The sequence below is a fragment of the Apis laboriosa genome, unplaced genomic scaffold, assembly GCF_014066325.1.
Source record: "Apis laboriosa isolate Shangri-la unplaced genomic scaffold, ASM1406632v1 scaffold112_cov148, whole genome shotgun sequence".
Classification (NCBI taxonomy): Eukaryota; Metazoa; Arthropoda; class Insecta; order Hymenoptera; family Apidae; genus Apis; species Apis laboriosa.
The window spans coordinates 263,866-282,938 of record NW_025220865.1 but is presented as its reverse complement, the minus strand read 5'-3'; the positions used below and the strand labels follow the sequence as shown (position 1 = coordinate 282,938).

Here is a 19,073-nt window from a genome sequence, read left to right as displayed (position 1 = left end):
TATATTTGATAAATTATTGAAATTATTAATAATAGAAAAATTATAATAATTTTAAATATTTATTTTTTACAGAAATATATATACATAAATATACAAGTTTATTTTTATATCTGTTTATTTTTTTTATTCATTTATTTATATATTTATTAAAGAATATAAATATTAATTTTCAAAATTTTATTAAATTATTATCTAAAGTAAGTTTTGTAAACTATTTTTGATAGAAAAAATATTTTTATATATAAAATTTTCTATTTAAAACGATTCAAATATTATTCATTTTATTAAAAAATTTTGATATTTTTAAACATACTGATTTTTGGACCATACAGCAAATACTTGATAAGAAACTGGAATTCATACAAAAACTTTTTTACGATCACGGTTAATTATAGAATTGGGTAAAGTGAGATAACGTGTTTTATTGAGTTGGCCCGATACGTTTTCTTACAAAATCATAGTAGAGTTAAATTTAATTGAAGAAAATGGTTCACGATCTTTTTAGAACAGATAATATTATATAATTCAAATAAAAATTTTATTGTATATTATTAAAATTTCATGAATTTTTATTATATATTTATTATATATTTACTAATGTAATTAAATTCTCATTGATAAATATGATATAATAATAATAATTTTAAAAAATAATTTTAGAATATTTATAATATTACTTTAAGATATTAAGCAATTTTTAATCAGATATTTATTTGGAATATTTTAACAGATTTTAGAATAACATGATTAAATTAAAATAGGAAAAATAATGAAAAATTGAAATAATCATATCAAATTAAATTTTCATAGAATTTTAAACGTTATTATATAAGATTTTCAGTAATAATTAAGTCGAAAATTTCCAATAATTCGTAATAAAAATTTAATTACAAACTGCGATGCTCACCAGTATTTATCCGTAGATGCATTTTTAGAATAAAAAAATAATTCGTCGCGCATATGATTCTAATTCTTCCGTGAATAGATTTTACTATGAAATAATGCTGTTCTTCTGGTTTTTAAATTAAAAAAAAAAAAAAATCACGATGACGCGTCCCGTCATTGCACTGCAAAATCTCAGCACTTAGCTGGCCTCGTCTAGGAATGGACTTAACACTTGCTGCAACTATGCATATTTGAAAATCTCGTTATCTGTCTGTACTTGCGGCCTTAAGGGTTAAGTCGGTTGAACATGCCCTGATATTGATTCCCATATTTTTCACGTATCCCTCACATGAAAAATTATTTTTAAACAATCAATTAGTAATTAGTAATTAAAATGAAATCATACAAGATAAATGTAATATGAATTTTTAATTTAATCGAGTTTTATGGTGTTTTCTTGTAAATACAATAATGTTTTTTTTTTTTTTGAATCTTTTGAATTTTTATCTTACCATGGCAGACAGTTAAACTACGAAAATGGTCTGTACAATCTTGAAACGCCTTCCAGTTCTGGAGCTTGCCAGCAGACAACAATGGTTTCTCTGTTGACCTCTTACGCTCCACATACCCACTGTGCACCGCAAATTCATATTACATGCACATGTATATGTGAGTATTACTCATGGATAAAGTCAAAGGGACTAACCTCAGACGGGAATAATGCCTCTGTCTGACGCTCTTCCTTCTTCTTTTTTCTTCTTCTTCTTCTTTTCTCTCTCTCTCTCTCTCTCTCTCTCTCTCTCTCTCTCTCTCTCTCTCTCTCTCTCTCTCTCTGAGTACCTACTGATGTAGCTTAATAATCTCATCTTCATCTAGAATAAAAAAAAAATTAATTTTGTATATTTATATATATATATATATTTCTCTTTATTTATAAATAATTTGTGCGATAATTGTTCTTGTTCTCTCTATTTCTTCGTTGAATATTTTATTTCAAATAAAATTGCAAATCCTATTTCATACTTCAATTATTAATATACTTAAAATTAATTCCAGTAAAATGACATAGCTGAATACAAAAAAGGTTTGTAAAAAGATTATAAAAACGATCCTAAAACTACCAAATTTTTTCAAAGTCGATATCACCTCGGTACCATTCGAATATTCAGAGATTAGCTTAAAATCATTTCCGTGTATTCAGCTGACCCATTGATTCTTTGTAAAAAGATTTATCCTTATAGATCGCAACTACCTGAATTTTTAACTATAGAATATGAAGCGAACATCCAGTTGCTTCTTTATTCGTTGACCTTCGATGATACCTTCAATGGTTCAAAATTCTGAAAGGAAGATTTAAACGGATCGTAATGTAAAAAGTATCCATTTCTTTAAAATTTATACGGAGAAAAATATTATTTAAGTTTCTTTATCCTTTAGAATAGTTCTGAATTTTAATAAATTTTTCATTTCACTTTTTTCCTTCGATTCAATCCTTTTCAATTCTCTTCGAATTTCGAACAAATGAAAAAAAATCGTTTAATTTTTGCAATAAAAATTTATATTTATTTGAAAAAATACATCTCAAATCCGATATTATTTAAATTGAAAAAAGAAAATAGAATATATAACGAAAGTAAATGGAAATATTCTTTTAATGAAGTGATATGAAAATATCTATCAGTAATTGATAGTTGCAATCAAAATTCAACAGTTGACTTGCATAGTTTTACGCATCAAGGCACTTGCATTCCAATCATCATTAATATAAATTATCATTGTTTTTGTGGCAAGTGTTATACTAGTTAATTAACCGCCTGATGTATATACATTTAAAGAAGAGTATCGATATTCGAATTAATTCATCCGAATAATTTATGTCATTTTTGAATGTTATTTGAATTTTTGATCCCGCATAAAAATCAACTACACATACATATGTATAGTTTTATTTTGATTAAAAGATACGAAAAAGATATTGTGGAAAGTTCGATCAAAATTTTAGAATCTGTTTTATTATCTTTAAGAATTATTTTTATCTGAATAATTTCTTTCGAAAGTATTTATTTCTAAAAAAAGTTTAAAAAAAATTTTTTTCATTAACACAATTATATTTTCCTCTTTTTTTTATTTTTATTTCTTCGTTGAAATAAATATTTTTTATTTTACGAATATAATCCATTTTTTTTTAACAAATTTAAACAATAGATGAAAAATTATCACAAATACAATCGAATACAAATTTGTCGAGCTCATGTTTTATTTCTGACTACTGCTATCTACGGATAATGTTGCGTCATATTACGAAATAATACAAGTATAATTAAATAATCTTCGTTTGTATTAGTCACAAATACCTGACTGTATCCGTATATACGTTATACCAAATTGCAATTTATCATACATTTATTGCATGTTGACTTGCATAAAGTATCGTGCCAATCAATATAACATTTAGTTATTCAATACTTTATTTTTAATAACTTTGATAAGTGTAATTTAACTTGATAAGTGTAATTTACTATTTTATTATTATTATTCATACATTTAAAAGGATTTTTCAAAATAGTAAACTCCTTAATTTATTTTAAAATATTGCGTAAATTAGATTGCATCATTTTAAAACAAACTTTTTGGCAAATATTCATTAAAAAAAAACATATCTTGTATTAAGAAACAATAATTTCAAAATTTCTGCAAAATCAATTGTATATATTTTCTATTAATCATAATAAATAAAGATATTTATTCTTATATCAAATTATCAAACTAAAATGTATTTGCATTAATAGTATTAACACTCCCTTAAAGTCTCATATGAGATTGATAATATAATATTATTAAAAATATTTACAATAATATTTTCAATATACTTTTACTGTGATATTTTTAATCTGTTTTCCGAGACCGCACACAGATCAATATCTATAAATATTGAAAATATTATATCATATCAATATACATGGGTGTTGATATATTCATAGGACTTTAGACAGTTCTATCTTCGTCATATGACTGTTGTTTCCGTCTCGCTTCATCTAACTGGAAACTTAAATTGTTTATAACTTAATAAATAAGCTTCAATCGACATTTTTACATATCATCGTTTATGTTTGTCTTGACTTCTAAAATCAATTCTTCAAAGGGTATATCTTACGAATATATTAATATCATATGTGTCATACATTTACACATCAATATAGTCAATTTCAATTTCAATATATACAATGTGCGAATTTCTTTAGCTCTGTCATTTGTCAAAATAAAAAAAAAAGTTTATTTAACCATCGATATATTTCACGATAAAAATTGTCCTATTTTTCCTTCCTTCCAAATAAAAGATTAAATGATAAAAATAGAAAATCGATTTGAATCGGTACACATTTCGCGGGTATAGACAGCGATACGACGCTGCAAAGACTCGAATAAACCAAGAAGAGGAGTAGGAAGATGAGAAGAAGAGACTCATGTAGACTCAACGTGGCGCCCGTTGGCCTGTGCCTTACGTCACATAGCTAAATATATGTCTGGCCGTTCCCAATCTCATTCCCATTCTCGTTCTTCATTTCATCCCGTGTGAGCTAATACGACAGCGGGCATCCTTACTCTGGCAAAGACATTCGCGAAATTGGCCCCCATTTTTTCCCCTCTTGTTTTGTTCCTCGCACTTCTGTAACTCGATCTCTTTTCTATCTTTTCATTTATGTAACGATATCTTCTAATTTGAGATTTTATATATAATTATCATTTTTTATTTTTATTGACAAAATTGATAAATTAAATTCGAAAACGTTTGTCAATTTTGAAAAGAAATAATAAAGTGTGATATTGAAGGGTAATGTGTGTATATATATATATATATATATATATATATATATATTATGCAAATAATTGTATTAGAATGTGATTCAAAGGATTGTAATTGTAAAAATGTTTTTATAATTTTATTATTTGCACTAAATATTTTTTATGTAGTGTTGCAATTAACAAATATTCAAATTATGAAAAGTTCATTTCAAATTTAATATAATTGTAGTTAAAATTTAATTAAATACAAATAATTAATCGTTGAAATTTAAAAACAAAACGCGAGCTTAATTAAGACTTACGATTACTGAGATATTAAAAGAAAGAATCTAAAATAAAGAGAAGTCATGGGTTATACCAGTCCATTTCGGGGTTTGTTCTTGATCCTGTTAACATCTGTCGTCGACAGCTCCGTTTCCAGAAAAATTCTCGTATAACAGCTGCTGCTGGCAGCAATCTTTACGCTTATTTGCTCCTATTTTTTCCTCTGAAACCACTTTGCTCAAATATCTTCCTAACTAACTGTAATTGAAGGAATCGAATACAAAATGATTAATCTTTGAATTGAATTCACATTAACGCATTATGAAACTTACGACAGAATAAAAAATTCGTTTCATCTTCAAATATATTTAAAAAAAAATGCATTCATTTTAATTCACATCAATTCCTATCTAAATATCAAAATTCGAGTATGTTATTTATTTAATATTTCTATTATAAATTTTCTTTTTAAAATTTATTTATATCTTCAATATTTTCAAGTATGTTTTATACGTACTATTTATATCATTATATTAAATTTTTCTTATTAAAGCATGAGACAAAAAAAATTGAAGAGAGTTTAATCGATGGTATAAGAGAAATAAAATAAAAGGAAAAAAAAAAGAAGATAGGTCTCCGCAGTGCGTCTGATAGGCTTCGTTCATAGGAAGGTAGGGAGGTTTCCGAGGTTGGGTAGTTGGCTAGGGTGTCCAAACCCCAACGTAAACGAACAGACTCACATAAACGCGCAGATAGTAGGTAAAGGCACCTATACAAGTCTGTTTCACGACCATTCGAAGAACGTCGTGCAGTTCCCCTGTTCTACCTAAACTTAGCCTTGGATGTGTATACCGGGTGACTTAGAAAAAATTCAAAATTTCATTATTTTTATACTTTTATTTCATATTTGATTGAATATATTATTTCTTTTTTTTCTTTTATTTATCTTTTTTTATTTTATATATTTTTTTATAAGTTTAATTATATTTTATCTCTAGATTTATTTCAACGCATAATATACGCATAAAAAATTCTTTATTCAATTTTTTTCCTTTTTTTTTCTTTTACAAAAAACTTGTATAGATAAGGAAAAAAAAGATAAGAAAAAATATTATGATTTTATTTATGGTAATAGGATAGTTGTTGACACATACTCAAAGTAAAAAGAGAATTATATAATGTTGAAAATAAATAAAATGTTATAGAAAGGTAAACATAATATTAACGGATAGAAAACAGATTATGTATTAAAATTCGCATGACGTAAAATTTTTTTAATTATAAAATAAATTTTTTAATTATAAAATATATGTACAGTAATCTCGATCGCGTATCAAAACCCATTCTTGATACTTGAAACACTAAAATTATTCGTGCAAGATCAGCGTACGCGTATATCGACAAACAAATGGCGTAACATCAGATCGTTGCATCCAGCAATCGTGGAACAGATAGATCCTAAAATAACCAAAGTACTCTATGAACCGTATTCAAAGCGATGAATGAAACGGCCAAGATTCTCAAACGGTACGAATTTACTCAACTTTTCAATGAACCTTGACCTTTTCCGTTATACGACAGAACGTTGCACGTCGCGTACACGTATATCTAAATATTTCCACCCGGGGAATTACTCGATCGGGCATGGAATCTGAAGTGAAACGGAAGCGTGTATGTAATCTTCTCGGTGCGTGTTTCGACTACGTGTTTCATTTATACCCGACAAGGCGATCAGGTTGGAAGGCTCGAAGGAACGCCAACGCCATCGTAGACGTCGTCGCGTAACCACGGCACTTTTTCTCTCTGGTTTTTTTATAGAGCTCGACAAGACGTCCTTTCCGGTCGTTTTCCTAGTTGCTCGCAGCTGATAGGCAGCCAGAGATAGCGAGGCTCGTGCGAAGGCACCGGTAACAACCAGCTGAGTGGCGCCAGCCATCAGCTGTTGGTGACTCACGCGAGCCGACCGAGAGCGGCGCGTCGCCGACACACAACCGCACAATCCGCATGTCTCTCTCTCGCGGCTCTCTCACTAATACACAGCCGCGCGTGCGCGAGAGCATCTAGCACCGACACATACGCGGAACGCGGACGTGGCACCAGATTCGAACATCCGTGTGCGCGTATATAGGCGCAATTCCGCGGCGTATTTAGCTGTTTTTTCGCGCTCGCGCTCGCACGCCCGCGTCTGCACGTATGCCGCGTGAAAACATTCGCACGCCTCCATGTCTATGTTCTTCTCGTTTCGTTGTTCGAACGATCAACGGGAGACAGAACGTATCTTTGATGATGTGTATCGGAAATTTCTTTTATCTTTACGCGATATTATATATATATATATATTGATGACAGTCGTTGAATTTGATTCTCGGCCACTCGTTATGATTTCGTGCAAATTTGATTTTTCTGCATATTTTTTTAACATTACATATTTACATATACGTTACATATACGTTCGAGAAGGAAATATTGAATTGGAGTTGTTATAATAGTTACGTAATTCGAAGTTTTCAAAATATTAGCTCAATAATGATAATATAGTAATATTAGTCAATACATATATAATCTCTTATATAATAGTTGCAAAACAAATTCTATCGTGAATCGAAATTTTTGAAATTCAATTTCATGATTTTTCACTTTTCAAATTTTTTACTGACATACTACGGATCCAGCATCCGCCTTACACGAATAATCTTTTGAAAAAAGTCATTCAATTTCAACGTCGCCATTATTATCTGATACGATAACGCTTGTTCAACGAACGTGTATGATACGATAAACTCGAGTTTCATAGAAAATATATCGTCAACTTGAAATCGGAGTAGCAACGTAATCTTGTTAACTTACAAAAAAAAAAAAAAAAGAAAAAAAAAGAACGTCATAGATTATTTTCAGGTAGATCGTACAAGAGCGACAAACGATTCCTTCGTTCAGGGGCCGACATTCTTTTCGGATGACGATAGCGACGATGGTGTTCTAAGCTTTAAGTAGCGTGGGCGATGCGGGTCTGAAATTTTCGTATCTATTAGCAACGGCTCGTTAACCGGATGAATCTTCTTTTGAAAGAACAATACATGTATATGTACATGTATGTATATATATACATATATATATATAAATCTACGATGAAAAGGAAGGTAGCCACCTACTTAGTCGACCTACTTCTACGGAACTGATCCGAGAGAACTCAGCGGGTATCCGACGAACGAGCTGACGTCACAGCAGCCAACCATCCAGCCAGTAAGCCGTCGGCGTACCAGCTGATCTAATGTAACCACTCGATGGGAGAGTACCATGTGGAATTCCGCAGCATGGACCACGTGTTATTATTCCATATCCTGTAGGAAGTCCAATGACTTCATCAGGCGTTGATCAATATGGCACTCGTTCATATTCTCCCGAGCTTTACATTCATATATATATATATTTTTCATTTTTAGATTATTCTTATGCTTCATTTAGATTATTCTTATATTTCGAAACATCTTGTACACGTATAATATTTTTTCTTTAATTATTTTCATTTCAATTAATTCAATTGACAATTGTACCAATCATATCGATATAAATCTAAATACTCGAAGTTCAAAGATTATACGAGAAAGATATCTCTAGATGTTTTAAACAACGAAAAATTTTTTGAATATAATACTGTTATCCCATTTAGATAGAAAAATTATCGCTTGTAAATCGAATTGAGATATACGATATTAAGTATCAAGATAAGATCGTGTTCTGATTTTATGAATTTTTTTTATTTTTATAAAATTATCATTTCGTTACGTTATGCGTATGGTATGTGCACTCATACAGTTTTCTTCATATTACACGTATATACATATGGATATATTCCACTTCTATTATCGGCACGCGCTGAACGAATGTTTCAGAGAGCAGGGCACAAGGTCACGGTCTTTCCCTGCTGACTCATCTCACATCCGCCATTCCAATCTTTTCCCTCTTTTCTCTTTCTCTCTATCGTCTCCGCCACGTCTCCGTGTAATTTTACCAGATGTTTCCTAGTGGAGGCTGCATCACTTATTTCTCGTCTTTCTTTTCCATTCTTCTTCCACCGTTTCTTCAGAGAAACGTTTATCTCTTCGTTTGTTATTGCAATGATACATCGTTTCGTTCAATTGTTAATTTTCCCCGAATATGCATCTCTCTTTCATTAATAATAATTACTTCATGATAAACGAAATCAAAGATATTTGTTTACATTTCTCTAACTTTTGTAAGAATACGTTGATACTTACAAACTCTTCTAACTTTGCAATTATTCCTTGTCACATTTAAATAAATGAAAAAGATTATAATTTATTATATAAATGCAAATTATATTTATTTTTATGCAGATATAAAAAAATTCTCAGCCAACATTGTCTCGGATATCTACAATCTCGTTTAATTATTTTTCTTGTATACCCATTGTTGGAAAAACATTGGAAAAAGAATATTTTAATCTCGGCAAATCATTGCGAAACACGAAACGTTGACATTGAAACACACATACGTGTATAGAAATTTTCGTTGCACGGGATTGTAAAAAGAATTTAAAAAAGAAAGAGATTGTGCAAGGAGACATAGGAATAATTTTACGTGGCGTGGCATTGCGTGCAGGCTTAGCAGAACCTTTGAAACTGTAACCACAGAACGACAATGACGTCTCGCTTCATTGACCGCGAATTTAACCGTCGATAAATCCGTGGCTTCTATGTAGTTGAAACAACGTGATACAACGTGGTAGACGCTTTCAATTTTCTTAAAAGCCCTTGGATCCAGACAGACAGCCGTTTTTTTTTTTTTATATTTCCGTCTGCGCGTTGATTTCTGCGCGGTGTATATCTCACTTTGGTATCTACTTGGTAAATCAAATATTCAGAGCCACCACAAAACTCGGCGAAACGTGGATGCGTCATATGGGGCGCATACAGAGAGAGATATGTACACGCCGGTCGGTGTCAGTGTCCTCTTTGATTTTGTATCTCTTTGGTTGCCACGCCAAAACGTTTTTTCGAGAGACTGCAACCGGCGCTTGTTGCGCGCCATCAAACGAATGTGTTCCTTACAATGTTTGCAGAATAATAAATTTTCCATCTGATACTTGTTATTATCCTTTGTCTCGTATTAATTTCTACATATATTATATAATTAATATTTTTGCAGAAGCATTGGAACAGTGGAGGAGGGCTCGGTGGCCACGAGCGTGACGATCGCCGAGGTCGTTGATTCGCAAGATCAACAGCAACAGCAATCAAAGAGCAACGGCGCAGTATCTCGCCGTGTTGCTGGTCAAAACGTTGCGCTGAGCAACGGCAATAGTACCAGCAACGTCGGCCGTGTGACACCGCGAAGCCACATGGAGCAGGAGAAGCGTATGCGGCGAGAAATCGCCAACAGCAATGAACGACGTCGGATGCAAAGTATTAACGCCGGTTTCCAGTCGCTGAGGACGTTGCTACCGCACCACGAGGGCGAGAAACTTTCTAAGGTAAGTGGTTGGCATTGTGTTCCTCCTCATTCGATAACCTACAATTATTCTGCTATCGGGAATCATCCTTGTACAAAGTTCATCATCGTTTTCTCGTTTCAAATTTATGACGAATTTATGAGAAAATTTTGGCATGAGAAGCAATGAACGATTCCTATAAAAACTTTGAAATGTTCGATCAAAATCGAATTGTCTGAACAGAATAAAAGTTAATTTAGGATATTTTTCATAGGATGGAGAAGAGTGTATGATTGATTTAGTTTATGATCGGTGTAGGTTTCTCCAAACGAAAGCATATATTTTGTATCATCATCATCTTTCAGTAGTTTTAGAAGCTTTTACCATATCAAACGCGATATCTGTTACGCTTCCTCCAATAAGTTACCTGTGCTGGAGGAAGAATTAATCTTCGGCTTATATATCATCTCTTTTTGGCTTACCTCATCAAAATAACTTGACTCTTTGAATTCGTAATGATTATTGAATGTTTGACCAATCCCTTTTTAGATAATACTATTATAAATACATATATAGAATGAATTCAAAGAGTTAATATCTCGAATTGTAGTCATATTAGCCATCATTTGCACGTACAAAAAGGAAGAAGTTGATATTTATAAATAATTTTCTTCCTTTAATTTTTTTTATTTTTATTTTATCTTTTGTTTTTGTTTTCTTTTTCGTAAGATTAATCATTCACAACTAATTCCAACATAACATTTTTTTTCTGTATTAGAACGACTAATCCGATTGAATGCAAAATGTGCAATGCGTATAAAAAATTATTCTTATGCTGTACTTTTTGCACGTGATTAAGATTGATAATGAGCATACTACGTACTGCACGAGTGATGTACGGTTTTTAAATAATACTATTCTGCAACACTTCATTCATCCGATGCATTCTTTCATTCGTCATTCTGAATGGTACGTGTTTGATGAGACAATGAGATGACAAAAAAAAATTGTTTGTTTAATTTTTAACAATTTAATTTATTCATTATTACTACACTCGATCAAAAATACTTAATATCAATAATAAAAATAAAATCATCACTGTTAATAACCAATAGTGAATGAGAAATGAATAATTGATCTAGAATGAAGTTAACTCAATATTGTATATGCAATATTTTTTTCTTTTTCAATAAGACAGATTTTACGACCATTAGGTATTAGATAGTTTCTATCGCAAGAATTTTTTTTCTCTAAAAAATATGATTCGGAAAATATACGTACACTTATATTTAAATCGATTATTTGCAACAGTTGTTGGGAAACTCACGTTCATATCATTTTCCAATCAAGGAAAAACATAGGTATAGTTTATTGCATATATTCGAGCAATAAACGATCTCATTAGGTACCGTTAAGGCGAGAATAATTTATTTTATGGGCGTAATGTTTCGCCGCGTACGGTCACGTTAGTGGCTGACGATGTGTCCTTAACAGGATGTCGCTCCTACTAAGGTTAGCACGTGGACCGGAAACGGTAACCTGTTTCTCTTTGGTAAGGTGAATTCGCCAATAAAGCCCAATCGTTTTCGCGTGAATGTACTAGAATATTACGCAATGCCGACAACGACGACGGGTTAGGCGGCGGCGGCGGCTTTTACGAATTGTCGCGCGGCGTTGTCCGACTAATTTTAGCATGTGAAAGTCGTCGGCCGATCCCACGCCGTTAAACTAGACCCACTCGATCCGCCTCGTATGCCTAGTCATGTCGGTGCTTTAATCGTTTGTCTCGCCCATAGTCCACACCGTGTGACACTGACCGCTTTAGTTTGCCCTTATACGGTTGCTTCTCTATGACGTTGCAAATATCAGCTGACGCCTGTTATCGTTTAATTGGAAGATACACGATGAACTCTACGGCTCTTGGCTCTCCCTTCGTACGTTCGCCTCTCTCTCTCTCTCTCTCTTCCTTCTTTTTCGATTTAAAGTTATTATTATTATAGGGAACGCAAGTATAGAAGATTTGTTTCGTTCGTTTTAATTATCGCGATGAATATATATATATATGTATGTGTTTTTTTTATATTTTGAGCAAAGCTTGTGATTTATGCGTCTCATTTTAAAAATTTAAATTTTCTGTCTATTTTCTTTTCAACTTTTTAAACTTGACGACGGTTTTATCTTTTACAAAGATTTTTTTCGTTCCTTCATTTTTGTACATTGTAATTTATTTGATAACTTTTTAAGCGCCGATAATTCTTTCCATCCAGGCACATATGGTTCGTCACCTGATATTTTGGATAGATAATGTAGAAACATATGTTATATGACGCCCGAGTGAGCTAATATTGTTCAAAGAAATAGTTTTGATATCGAGTCAAAATTGAAGAATTTTAAATCGTATAGAAAATATTTTTCAAATAATTATCAACTAATTTGTACGTATCTATTTATATATTCAAAATCTAAAAATAATTAATATTTTAAGCTTCGTTGACGTAATTGTAAAATGTACATTTCATGTATGCATAGATAAAAACAATTATCAATTTATTAGCGGAAAAGATACATGTATTCAAAAGTCATTGTATCTTTTAGTATTATTAAAATATTTACATTTGCTTCATCTTGTGACGCGATTTGTCGAAACAATCCAACATTTGTATAAATTTTCCGTTTCTGAAAGCAATTTACTCGTTCGTTACGATATTTGAATGCAACGCGTATATAATACTTGTATGCGGAAAATCAGCTGTTAATTCACAGCAGTAGTTACGAGTCATGCGGCACTCCGGGGTTCTTGTCCCGACTGACATACATGCGCATTGTGCGCTTACTTTTAACGCATATTGCGCCTGTAATTTATTTCTAATAATTGAAAATCGTAGAAATTTTCGCGTGCCCTAATTATGATCGCGTTTCTCGATACAATTAATTCTCTGCATTTTTTTCTTTCTTTCTTTTTTTTTTTTTTTTTTATTTTTGATTTCTCTTTTAAATTTTAATTACGATGAAATTGATCTTCTTTAAGCTTCTTTAAGCTGACTCGAGTTGTATACAAAATTCTCATTTAAAATGAAAACTAACTCTCGGATAAATAGAATCGAGAACTTTCATATGCACGCCAGTTTCCCTCAGTCTCTCATGTATATATATATATTACACGTATACGTATACTCTTAGCTTCCTTTTCTCTGTGAGTGTACGCGTACTTTCGCAATGCGATATTTCGCGAACCAGTCCTCGGGCCACATGGTTCAATTCCCACGCATTTCTCTTAAGGAGATCGCTCTGTTCCTTTTGTTCTTTCACTCTTTCCTTTCCTTTTCGCCTCTGCTCTTCCTCCCTCCACCAAGTACTTCACCCTTTTTGTCCTTTTCCTTGTATTTGGCCTCGCTTCCTTCGCTCCACCGATTCTCCTCCCTTCTTCTTCTTCTTCTTCTTTCTCTTTCTCCCGATACGATGAGACGAAGGCCAAGCTCGGTCAACGAATTTTGGCGAAGCCCTGGCCCACTAACAATCGCATCGCGTCGAGCCGCGTCTCACGTGTGTATACGCCCGCGAGGTTCGGTTCCTTTCGCTACGTGGCGAATATTAACGAGACCGGTGTCCAAATACGAACGCATCCCAGTTTCCTTTTTTACCGGCCGAAACTTTTTGCTCGTTACACGCGGCAGCGTCGAAAAATACTCTGGAGAACGTTTTTCTTATTAATCGGTGGTCCACGCAACACATCGATGTAGCCGTGGTTGGTTTCAATGTTTCACGTGCAAAAGTTTCCAAACGCGTTTTCAAAAATAAATAAATAACAGGGGATAAGGGAGGGAAAAGGAAGGGTGGTACGATATATAGGCGTAATGCATCCCGGTGCCTCGTATATACGATCTCGAGTAGTGTCGCGCCTTTTGTAGCGACAGGAACAGCACCACTTTGGTAAAGAAATAAAAAGAAGGAGCGCAAATGAGCACAGACGCCTCGACCCATTTTCATTTAACGCTCGCCAGACAAAAATAAAAATAAACCGCTCTTCTCTCTTTCTGTTCACGAGGCTTTTAACGAAACTTGGATCGTGCTTACCGCGGTTATGCGCGTGTATTTGTGCCGGGGTTGTTTCGCACGCATAATCATGGCCTTTATGCCACGCGAGATCGATATCGGATGCGTAATACAGCCTTCGAACGTGTTTTCATTGAAACAGTCTGATTAATGGTAATGACAACCCGTTTTCTACTGTCACCATTTGTTATGCTTTACCGTTGACAAACTTGCGAAGGAGGAGAAATTGTACGGATATTTAAATATCGTAGAAATTTTTTCTTTAAGAAATATAGCAGACACTCGAGTCAAAGTTGAGATAAAATATGACAAATAAACAACGCTTGACGGTTGTATTCATTTTCATGAATTTTTTAACACCGTTTCGAGATTGCGTTCTATCCTTTCAAATCTGCTCGGTCTTTTCTTCGCTCTTTCTCTCAGCTACGAGAAATACAAATTTACTTTTCCCATCTTGCTTTTATTTTGCTACTTCTCTATTTTAAACTCCTTCGATTTTTTCCTTCCTTTTTTACCACATTATCTTGTTTTATTTTCGCTTCCTTTTTTTATTCATTCCTTTCCACACATTTTTCTTTCCTTTTTTTTTTTATTAGATTTATTCGTCGTATTTTTTTAATTCTTATTTGCTTTTATTACGAATTTGAAATTTCAAGGAGATAGCAAGATGTAAACACAAGTGGAACATCGAATTATGCGAATTTCGGTTATTCAATTACCGAATATGTATTTAAACTGGCATATCTGAAAGTGTTTACATTCTGGAAAGCAATATCTAAAATTGATTTATTTTTCTTTAATAAATTCGTTTATCCAAAAGAATTCGTCAAATATTTTTATTCGGAAAACGAATGGAATTGGATTGAATAATGCATGATATATCTTCAAATAAGAAGGAAATCGCAGCTTCTCTGCAAAAAAAAGAGAGAGAAATGAAAAGGAAAATTTGTGCAACGAGCAAGTTTTGTTCGTTTCCCTTAGCTCTTTCTCCTTACGTCTTGATCATATACGTGTGCGTGTTTCGGTTCGGAGAGGAAAGAACGGCGGGAACCCAGACGTCACGTGCTTCACCCGTCGGCAAAGCCTTCTCCTCCTTCTCCAGCTTCTTTCGTGCCAATAGTAGTAGTACTACCGCGAAACACAGAGGAGAGTGCAATAAGTGCCTTTGCGTCGTTGCCAACGTCGCGTATCCCAACCTTTTTTCAACCTCACTCATTTCTCGCGCCGTACTTTTCCTCCTCCATTCTACACACCGTGAATGTTAAGACTTTTAACCGTCCACGTCTGAGAAAGAAACGCGTATATATAAGTAAGTACGAGCGTACTCGCGCGTTCCTCGACTTGGTTAGCCGGTTTTGCAACAGCGATTCATTCGGTTCACGAGTCATCCTTTCGTTGAAAATCTATCCTCCGTGTCGAATGGCACGGTTCGTTCCATGCTCTACGGGGTGTTTCGAAAGAATACGAAACGAAAGGAGAGAAATAAACATTTTACGATAAAAATTAATTTATGCAAAAACTTATATTTTACAGTTTTATATTTTTAGCGGTAACGTGTGATGACTAAATAGTAAAAAAAAAAAAAAAAAAAAAAAAAAAGAAAAAAAATTAATACAATACATCGTATTTACAACATATTTTTTTCATTAAATTGAATAAAAAAAAATTTGAAAGCTCTCCGAAAGAAATCTAGAAACGCGAAAATCTCTTAATTTTTTTTCGAATTGTGAAGGGAAATTTATGATCCCTTTTTCAAGAAAATTCGGAAAAAACGTTTCAACGTGTTGGAAGAAAAAACTTGTTTGTATAGCAATTGGTTGGTCGCATAGCCTGGGCCCAGGCGAACGCGAGCTGAAATGTATGGGCCCAAGAGCATCTGGGTCACTTTTTCTTCGCTCCTCGGCCCCCCTTTCCATCGGCTCGAACCCTGTTCGTCCCTTTGTCTCGAGCTTCCCTACGGTCCCTCTTTCTGGTTAAGCCGACCGACAAAGGTCTTGGCTTCGGTATATACCTGCCGCGTCGCGTCGATACAGCCGTTGCTTTCTACAAGGTGTCCCGAGCAGACAGAAGAGAAAGTTGCACAAGATCTTGGACGGGGACCGCAATACCGCGAGCTTTGCCGATTATTTTCTTTCATCTTAAATTGAATTTCGTTTTGCAGTTTCTAATTACGCGCCGTGTAAGCGGCTCGAGCGCGGATTATTATTATTATTTTTCCTATTCTGCCCAACTATAGAGAAAAGCGGTAATACTATCTAATAAAGAACGTATCTATCGCTGGCACAATCGCATAAACTTTGACATCTTCGTTTTACGTTTAATTGATTTTATGACCTTGTTGTATGGACGGCCAATATTACGTGTATAATATTGTGGATGTTTACATAACGTGTGAAATGTAGAGAAAGCTGAAATGGTTGAAATTCGAATCGGTTCGTTTTCCCGAAATGTGTTTATTATTCTGGAATCGGCCGATTATTTTATTACGATCGAAAACAAATTTGTTGGATCGTTATTCATCATCCCACGTAAATTTTATTCCTTGTTAACACGATTCGCTCGACAATAACAAAAAAGAGAAAAAGAAGAAGAAGAAGAAAGTAATCTTGAAATCCTCAACTGAACACTCGATTATCAAGTTCAATTTAAATTTCAAAATTCGCGCGTGCATGGAAAAAGATTTCGTCGATCGTCACGTCTGAAGCAAAATTTTCGTGAATTATTTTTCGTTGATCAATATTGTATTAAGAAAAAAATTACTTTAAATTATTTTTAAATAATTATCAAAATTTGATTCGAAACTTGCAAGAATTTTGCGCCTCGAATTCATTTGCCCCTTATTATATTAAATCAAATTGAACGTTTCGAGTAAAAGTGAAGCGACAACTCGTTTCAAAATCGATCGGTTGATATATATCGATTATTTTCCATTTTTTTATTTCCCGTGAATAACGCTCGTTGCAACGAAAGCGTACTGCGTATTTCTGCACCGGTCGGTGAAGTTATAACGCAGGCCGTTATACGAGACTGCGGCTTCGGATTTCCTTCTGCATTCCTAGGTGACGAAGCGCGTGCACATTCGTACCAACGACACGCTTCTAAACTGCAAGGCCGGAGAGATACTCGAGAATCGTTATTATAATGCAATCGCGTTAATTTATTTTCGCGGATGATTTAATTATGCTTATTGTTAATGACTTGTTCTACACGTTGTTACGTTATCGTTATCACTTGCCACGCTGTTCTCTTGTTTTCATAAGTAGAATCGAACTTTCTTTCGATCCTGAATTTTATCGAATACGTTTCCTTATCTCACATTTCTTCTATTTAAAATAATATTTCAGTTTTATATCAATATATTAATTATCGAATCACTTTTATAATTAAAATTTTCGAAGATTGAATTTTTATATATTTATATTTAATGATGCATACATCAAATTTTGATCTAATAAGAAATAAATTTTGTTGGAATAAATGCGTTATTGAATGAATTTACTTAAATAAATAGTTTGGTAAATAATAATCCAACAGTAATAATTTTTTATAACTATTAAAAGAAAACACTACGATATATTGACGTTATTATTAACATCATTATCAATTTTGTTTATACGTGTCATAAAGTTAATAAGTAATTTGAGGAATAAAATTCGTATAAAATTAATATTATTTATAATGCATCAAAGTGAGGCAAAGCAATATGCTTCGCTAGAATATCCAACCTTGAGATAAAATTCTCTGCCTATTCAACTTTAGATTTGTTTTTCCATCTTTTTGCACGGTTGACGTTGACAGAATTATTTACACGATTCATGACCAGCGCAAGAAACTACGCGCATGATTAATTCCTCCGCAGACCTCGTGTAAATCACGTTTACGCGCGTTGCCTATATAGAAATCAGTCTGTCTTTGCTTTGTCACGTAATAGCGCGAAAAATAGATCGTTCCAGTTATTAAAAGCGCGTGTAAAATTGCATTTGTGCGCTATATATACGATGGAAACGAGAAAAATTAACATAGAGAATCTCAATAGAAATATTCAATAATAAATTACGTATCGATCATTGTAAAGAAATGTTTCGTAAGACATATATTTTCTCATAGATAAAGTTACAATTTCTTTATTTTTGAATTCTGATTTCTAAAAATTTTCTGGATCTGGATAGAAAAGATTATTAGAAAAGATATTAGCTTTTTATTATATATAGAAAGAATAAAGTTTCTATTAATTCATAAAATGGTAGTATTTTAACTGTTGTTTATTTAAAAGAAATTTTAATATTTTTGTTTTTATTGTTTTTTCAATAAATCAATTTCAGAATATTTTCTTGTTAATTAAACGCATATATTTTATCATTTGAAAATATTAATCATAAGGTTATTATTGAAATCTCTAAGCGGCAGTTTACGATATTTCGAGTTTTACAATAGGATAAGCTGGTAAGCCAGCTCACACCTCAATCGAAAGAAAATGGATGCAGGTCTTTCTCTCGATGACCTGTCTCCAGACACACCTTGCAGTTAGGAGTCATCGTGCGTATTTATAGAACGTGACCGGTGATCATAGTGCCATTTGTCGTTAATAAGTTACCCTTAATGACACCATTGTATATAT

General features: G+C 32.9%; 1 protein-coding gene across 2 annotated transcripts in view; it reads left to right on the top strand.

The window, feature by feature from the left end:
* The window catches only part of LOC122712697 (helix-loop-helix protein 11), a 133,506-nt gene that overhangs the window by 4,838 nt on the left and 109,595 nt on the right, over positions 1-19,073 (top strand). Inside the window, exon 2 of one of the 2 annotated variants that reach the window (XM_043932513.1) lies at positions 10,123-10,444. In XM_043932513.1, coding sequence (XP_043788448.1) covers positions 10,123-10,444 — 322 coding nt within the window. Of the gene's footprint in view, positions 1-10,119; positions 10,445-19,073 lie in introns of both variants that reach the window. The other variant, XM_043932507.1, reaches the window with a different exon arrangement.